Genomic DNA, 7,152 nt, shown 5'->3' with positions numbered 1-7,152 from the left:
CAAGGCCACCACAGCCGCCGCCGTCGCCACTGCCACCGCCGCCAAAATAGGGTTGCCAGCCAGGGACAGGCAGCTGACACCTCGTCTCCTTCCTACAGGGCCTACAAGAACAGCGAAGAACTTCGGTCTCGTATCGTGTCTGGAATCCTCACACCTATCCAGGAGCACTGGGACAAGGCTAGTGTGAGCAGTCCCCACCGGGAATTTCCCCCGGCCACTGCCCAAGAGGTGGACCCGCTACGGATTCACCCACAGCATCCCCACACGAGCCGGCAGCCTCCCTGGTGAGTACAGAGCCCCCAGTGGGCGCCCCATGATGCTATGGGGTTCTACCATACCCATCCTGCCTCCTGACCCCCTCTCTCACCTCCATGTGTCTTCAACAAATTGTCAGAGTCTTGGTGGATGGAGACAGAAAATGCAGATGCAGGTGGAGCAGTGAGTTCTTGTGCTGCTCCTGGTCAGCCTAACTCCGCAGCGTCTTCAGGCTGCTGGGACCTGGGCCAGGCGTTTCTGGGAATGCGGGGAGGGGTGCAGAGGAGCCTTCCCAGAGGGCATGGGAGCCAAGTGTCTTGGCTGTTTCATGTCGTTCACTGTGGCTGCCGAACCTCTTTGACGACTTCAGAACTTTTCCAAAATGGCCTGGGCTGTGAGCATGTCATATCCAAGATCGTAGCAGGTTTGGGTGCAGCATTTAGGACAGGAGACTTGTTGGGGCACCTGGGTGGCTCCATCGGTTAAGTGTCGAATTTTAGCTCAGGTCATGATCTCATGGTTCATGGGTTCAAGCCACACATCAGGCTCTGTACTGACAGCTCGGAGCCTGGAGCCTGTTTGAGATTCTGTGTCTCCCTCTCTCTCTGCCCCTCCCCTGTTTATTCTTTCTCTCTCTCTCTCTCAAAAATAAATAAACTTTTAAAAAAAATTTTAAAAGGACAGGAGGAGGAAGCTCTGAGGAAGGAAACAGGAACCAGGGGGAGTCCTTAGTCTCTGGCTGAGATAGTACTTCCCAGGTAGAGTCCATACTAGTAGAAAAGGTGGGTCAGGGTGTTCACTGTGGGGCCAATAATAAGGGCTCAGTAAGTGTTAACTGCCCCACTGATACTTCATCCTGTTTTGCAGTTACATGTCTTTGATTAGTGTAAAAATGGGAGAGTAAATCACTACAGTGAGTAAGACTTGGCAATTCTCGTAGGCACTCAGGAAATCCTGGGGAAGGGTGAATAATAAAAAGTAGCTGCAGGGTTTGGCAGCTTGGCTGATGGAACCCCCCTTATTTTATAGATAGGAACAGAGATAAAGTGACCTGCCTGAGGTCACCAGCCACTAAGAGAGCCGCAGGGCCAGGGCTGCCGTTCGGATTTCGTCCCAGCGCAGCGCTTGGTCTGTGATGCGACCAGACTGTGGTGGCAAGATTTCCGAACCGGATCTGAACAACAGTCCAGAGCAGGCAGGGCGAAGATTTTAATACCTTAGGTAGATGATAATTTGAAGCTCTCTCAGACTCACTGCCCATTTCAAACAAATGCTCTGTGAAATCTCCTTTACTTATCTCGAATTAAAATTCATTAGATAAAAGGGGCGTCTGGGTGGCTCAGTCGGTTAAGCATCTGACTCAATCTCGGCTCAAGTCATGATCTCAGTCTGTGGGGTCAAGCTCCATGTTGAGCTCTGCGCTGACATCATGGAGCCTGCTTGGGATTCTGTCTCTCCCCTCTGTCCCTTCCTTGCTCACTCTCTCTCTCAAAATAAATAAATATACTTAAAAAAAGAATCTCGGGGCACCTGGGTATCTCTGTGGGTTAAACATCCGACTCTTGCTTTCAGTTCAGGTCATGATCTCACAGTTCATGAGTTCGAGCCCTACATCGGGCTCTGTGCTGACAGTGCAGAGCCTACTTGGAATTCTCTCTCTCCCTCTCTCTCTCCTCTCCCCTGCTTGCAAGGACAGACACTCTTTTGGTCTCAAAAACAAAATAAGCTTTAAAAAAGAGATCCTAAAATTTAAAAAAAGGTCATAATCTAACTGAATGCACACTTCAAAAGTATAAATGAGAAGTAAAAAGAGAGTAATTAATCATACGATAACATATATGTGATACCTGAGAGCAATTACACTGGAAGGTGTAGTCAGACGTTTGCAGTTCTGCATGGAATTACCTTGAATTTGACAATAACAGAAGCTGTTACATACAGATGTGTTGTAGCAAAACTCAGATACTACAGGCTGTGTTGCTGTTGCTGCGCAGCTCTTAGGAGAGTGGCAAACAGAATAGTAAGTAGATGGACAGTGTCTCGTATACAAAAGTGGTCTTATCCTCAGGTGATTTTTAATAAGACTTTCAAAAGTTGTATGGGAGGCAGGTGATTCTTAGCATGCAGAATGCACTGTATAGAATGTGCAGCCTCTCTGCTCTCTGCCTTAAGTACCATAAGGTTCCTCCAACCACTATGGCAAACAAAGATCCTCCCAAGGCTTCCGCCTCAGCACCTGGAGGCTCCAGCACCCTCAAGTTTATAATTGTGAAGATAAAAATTCCTAGCCTTGGAAGAACTGAAAGGATCCAAACTCACCATGTTGCACCTTCTAAAATAACGTGCCGAGGCACAAATTACCAGTGTTTGCTAAAACCGTTAGGGAGAGGCTGATGGAGAACTTTCTAATGAATAGATGAGGCTGATGGCACCTGAGCCCATAGATCAGTCTTTACACTGAAAGTGAGAGGGCCAGACCTTGTCTTCTCGTGTGAGGCAGTCATACATGCACCGCGGCCCGTACCTGGATCTCCCTCCCAGTTTAAGTGAAGCATGATAGATAGAAGAATGACTTAAACAGGCCAGACACATGAGCATACATGTGTTCCAGCCCAAGCTGGAACATGAAAATTTTTTACAGGATAAAAAACTGTCAAATAAATGAATAGCATGGGAAGAAACGGGAGAGCGAGGCTGTTATTCAGAGTTTGCTCAACTAAATAGTTGGACCTCTTTTGGATCTTGATTCAAACAAACCAATTCTGTGAGGCCCTGATACCAAAACTAAAGGTATCACAAGAAGACTACAAACCAATATCCGTTTTGAATATAAATTTTAAAATCCTCCACAAGGGACACCTGGGTGGCTCAGTTGGTTAAGCCTCCGACTTCGGCTCAGGTCACGATCTCGTGGTTCGTGGGTTTGAGCCCTGTGTCAGGTTCTGTGCTGGCAGCTCAGAGCCTGGAGCCTGTTTCAGATTCTGTGTCTCCCTCTCACTCTGATCCTCCCCTGCTTGCACTCTGTCTCTCTCTGTCTCAAAAATAAACATTAAAAAAATGAAATAAAATCCTCCACAAAATACTAGCAAAACAAATCTAGCAACATCAAAGAAGGATTATATACCATGACCAAATGAAATTTATCCCAGAACTGGTTGGTTGAACATCTGAAAGTAAGGTGTGTAATGTACCATATTAACAGAACAGAGGCCAGAAACCACGTGTTCATCTCATCAGACAGAAAAAAAGCATTTGACAAAATCCAACACCTTTTCATGATAAAAACGTTCAGCAAGTGAAGGAGTTTCTTAACTCAATATGTGGCATCTGCAAAAAGCCCACGGCTAACATCCCACTTAACAAGAGAAGGATTGCATGCTCTCCCCCAAAGATTAGGGACAAGACAAGAATGTCTACTCTTGTTACTTTTATATGACATCACATTTGAGATTCTACCCAAGACAGTCACTCAGAGTATCTAGATTAAAAAGGAAGAGGTCAAACAAACGTTTGCCAATGACATGGGATCTCATGTATAGAAAATTCGAAGCAATTGTCTTTAAACCCCCCCCCCTTTTTTTTTTTTGAGATCAAGTATGTACAAGTGAGCCAAGCGAGTCGGGGAGGGGCAGAGTGAGAAGGAGAGAATCCTGAGCAGCCTTCATGCCTAGCACAGAGCTTACTCTCAGGGCCATGAGATCATGACCTGATCTGAAATCAAGAGTTGTGTGCTTAACTGACTGAGCAACCCAGGCACCTCTTAAAAAACTTTTAAAATAAGTTGAGCGGTGTGACAGGATACACAGTCAAAAAACAAAAATCAGTTGTATTTCTGTACCTTTAGCAATAAAAAAATCTGAAAATTAAGGAAATGATCCCATTTATAATAGCCCCCAATAGAAAAAATACTTAAGAATAAATTTAGCAGGGGTGCTTGGGTGGCTCAGTCAGTTAAGTGTCTGACTTGGGCTCAAGTCATCATCTCGCGGTCCGTGGGTTGGAGCCCCGTGTGGGGCTCTGTGCTGACAGCTCAGAGCTTGGAGCCTGCTTCTGATTCTGTGTCTCCCTCTCTGCTCCTGTCCCACTCACACTCTGTCTCTTTCTCTCTCTCAAAAATAAACATTAAAAAATTTTTTTAAATAATAAATTTAACAAAAGTTAACTTGTACACTGAAAACTACTAAGTGTTGTTGATATAAATTAAGGAAGATCTAAACAATGGACATTCTGTTTTCATAGATAGGAAGACTCGATATTGGCAGTGTTCTCCAAATTGATCTACATATTTAATGCAGTCCCAATCCCAGAATTTTTTGTTTGTGGGTTCTTTTGTTTTCTGGGTTTTGGTTTTTGGGGTGTTTGGTTTTCCCCCCAGAAATTATCAAGCTGGTCCTAAAATTTATATGGAAATTCAAGAGAACCAGAATAACCAAAGCAGTCTTCAGAAAGGAAAAAAGAAGGCTCACACTTCCCAATTTCAAAACTTACTATGCAGCTACCGTGATCAAGTCTGTGGTGCTAGGGTAAGGATAGGCATAGAAAGCCAACAGTTAGACTTGAGATCCAGAAATAAAACCGTACATCCAAGGGCAGTTGATTCCAACAAGAATGCCAGAACAGTTCAGTGGGGAAGCAGTAGTCTTTCCAAATGGTGCTGGGACCACTTCATACCCACATAGGAAATAACACAGCTGGACCCTTCCTCACACTATACATGGAAACTAACTTATATGGGTTGTGAACCTGAGTGTAAGAGAACAGGATTAAATCTTCATGACCTTTTGTTAGACAGTAGTTTCTTAGATAAGACACCAGAAGCACAGGCTGGACTTGCTCAAAATTAAAACCTTTAGTGCATTAAAGGACAGCATCAAGAAAGTGAAAAGATAACCCACAGAATGGCAGAAAGCATTTGTAAATCATAGTGGACAAGAGGCTTGTGTCCAGAATACACAACCCTTACAACTCAGTAATAAAAAGGCAACCCAATTTAAAAATGGTTTTAAAATATTTACAGTGGCCCATGAGCATGTGAGAAGATGCTCAGCATCATTCATCATTAGGAAGGGGAAATCCAAGCTGCAGGGAGATAGCATAGCACTCGTTAGTGCACATGTTCACCGACAGCCTTTGTGCGTGGATGTCCATAGTGTCACTCACCATTGCCAGAACGTGGTGCCAGCCTAAATCCCCACCAGCTGCTGAACGAAGAAGCATATGTGACGTGTGCGTGCAGTGGGACGTCATTCAGCTGTGTAACAAGGATGATTTACCGATGACAGGTGTCATAACGTGTGAGCCTTGAAAACATGCTAGGTGAGAGGAGCTATGGATTGTATGATTTCGTGAGAGATGGCCAGACGAGGCAACCCCATAGAGACAGAAAGGAAAGGGGCGCCTGGCTGGCTCAGTCAGTTAAGCCTCCGACTTCGGCTCAGGCCATAATCTCACGTTCGTGGGTCCGGGCCCCGCATCGGGCTCTGTGCTGACAGCTAGCTCAGAGCCTGGAGCCTGCTTCCGGTTCTGTGTCTCTTTCTCTCTCTGCCCCTCCCCCTCTCATGCTCTGTCTCTGTATCAAAAATAAATTAAAAAACATTAAAAATTTAAAAAAAAAAGAGTAAATTAATGGTTGCCAGGAACAGAGTTGGAAAGATTGGTGGGCATGAATGGGGGATGACTCCTAGTGGGTACAGGGTTTCTTCTTGGGGTGCAGAAAATGTTCTAATTAGAATTATCTGCACCTTCTGTGAACATCTGAAAACCTCTTCATTGTATATTTTAACGGAAATTTTATGATTTGTGAAATATATCTCAATAAACTAAGAAATATAGAGAAAAGGGTCTAGCCTTGACTTTATTGGAAAATGTGACTCCATAACCATGGAAATGAGGTCCCTGGGTTCAAAGTACAAGAGAATCAGCCATAATCACTCATGATTGAGACTTTTGTGTTTTTTCCTTCAATTAGAGAGTAGTTTGTTCGTCCCTAAAAGGTCTTTTATGGGTTCATGATCATCCCAGCAGCAGTGATTTATTTAAAATTAGCTGCTGAATGCTTTCCTCCTTAGAAACTAGACAAAGATACCCCATCTCACCTCCCTTATTTAGCATAGTACTGAAGGTTTTGCCGCCACATTAAGAAATAAAAGGGATACAGATAAGACAGGAAGAAATAAAACAGTTCATATTTGCAGATGACATAATAATCGACATAGAAAATCCCAAAGAATCTACCACCACCACCACCACCACCACCACCACCATCATCATCGTGGTATTAGTAATAATAGCATCAGCAAGGATACCGGCTCAGGGCTCAGAATGAATGTGAGCTGGTAACTCAGATTGGATCACAGATTAAAATGTGAAACTTAATACTACAACACTTTCAGAAGAACTCACAGGAGAAAGAAAATCTGGATTTAGGGCTTGCTCAAGAGTTCTTAGGACACCAAAGCATAGTCTGTAACAGAAAGAAATTGATAAATTGAACTTCATCAAAATTAAAAACATTTGCTCTGGGAAAGACCCTGTTACGAGAATGAGCGAATGAACTACAGGCTAGGAGAAAATATTTGCAAACCACACACCTGACAAAGCGGTCATATCTAGAAAGATACAGAACACTCAAAACTTCTCCAGGTTAGGAAAACAATGCACTTAGAAAATGGGACAAGGATGTGAAGACATATCACACTGAAAAGGATAAACAGATAGATGGCACATAGCACATGAAAAGGTGTTCAGCATCATTAGCCATTAGGGAAATGCAAATTAAACAGTGTGATCCTTCACACCTCTTAAAATAGCTAAAATTAGAAATAGCAAGAATACTGAATGCTAAGAGGGTGCAGAGAAACCAAATCTCTTCTGCATTGCTGGTGGGAATGTGACATG

At 43.8% G+C, this 7,152-nt stretch overlaps 1 protein-coding gene across 3 annotated transcripts in view; it reads left to right on the top strand.

The window, feature by feature from the left end:
* The window catches only part of PSMF1 (proteasome inhibitor subunit 1), a 48,264-nt gene that overhangs the window by 20,551 nt on the left and 20,561 nt on the right, over positions 1 to 7,152 (top strand). For all 3 annotated transcript variants that reach the window (XM_029915951.1, XM_029915950.1, XM_029915952.1), the window contains one exon: positions 99 to 284. In XM_029915951.1, coding sequence (XP_029771811.1) covers positions 99 to 284 — 186 coding nt within the window. The remainder of the gene's footprint in view (positions 1 to 98; positions 285 to 7,152) is intronic.

The sequence above is a fragment of the Suricata suricatta genome, chromosome 12 (assembly GCF_006229205.1).
Source record: "Suricata suricatta isolate VVHF042 chromosome 12, meerkat_22Aug2017_6uvM2_HiC, whole genome shotgun sequence".
Lineage (NCBI taxonomy): Eukaryota > Metazoa > Chordata > Mammalia > Carnivora > Herpestidae > Suricata > Suricata suricatta.
The sequence above is the reverse complement of the archived record's forward strand: the minus strand, read 5'-3'. Positions and strand labels throughout refer to the sequence as shown.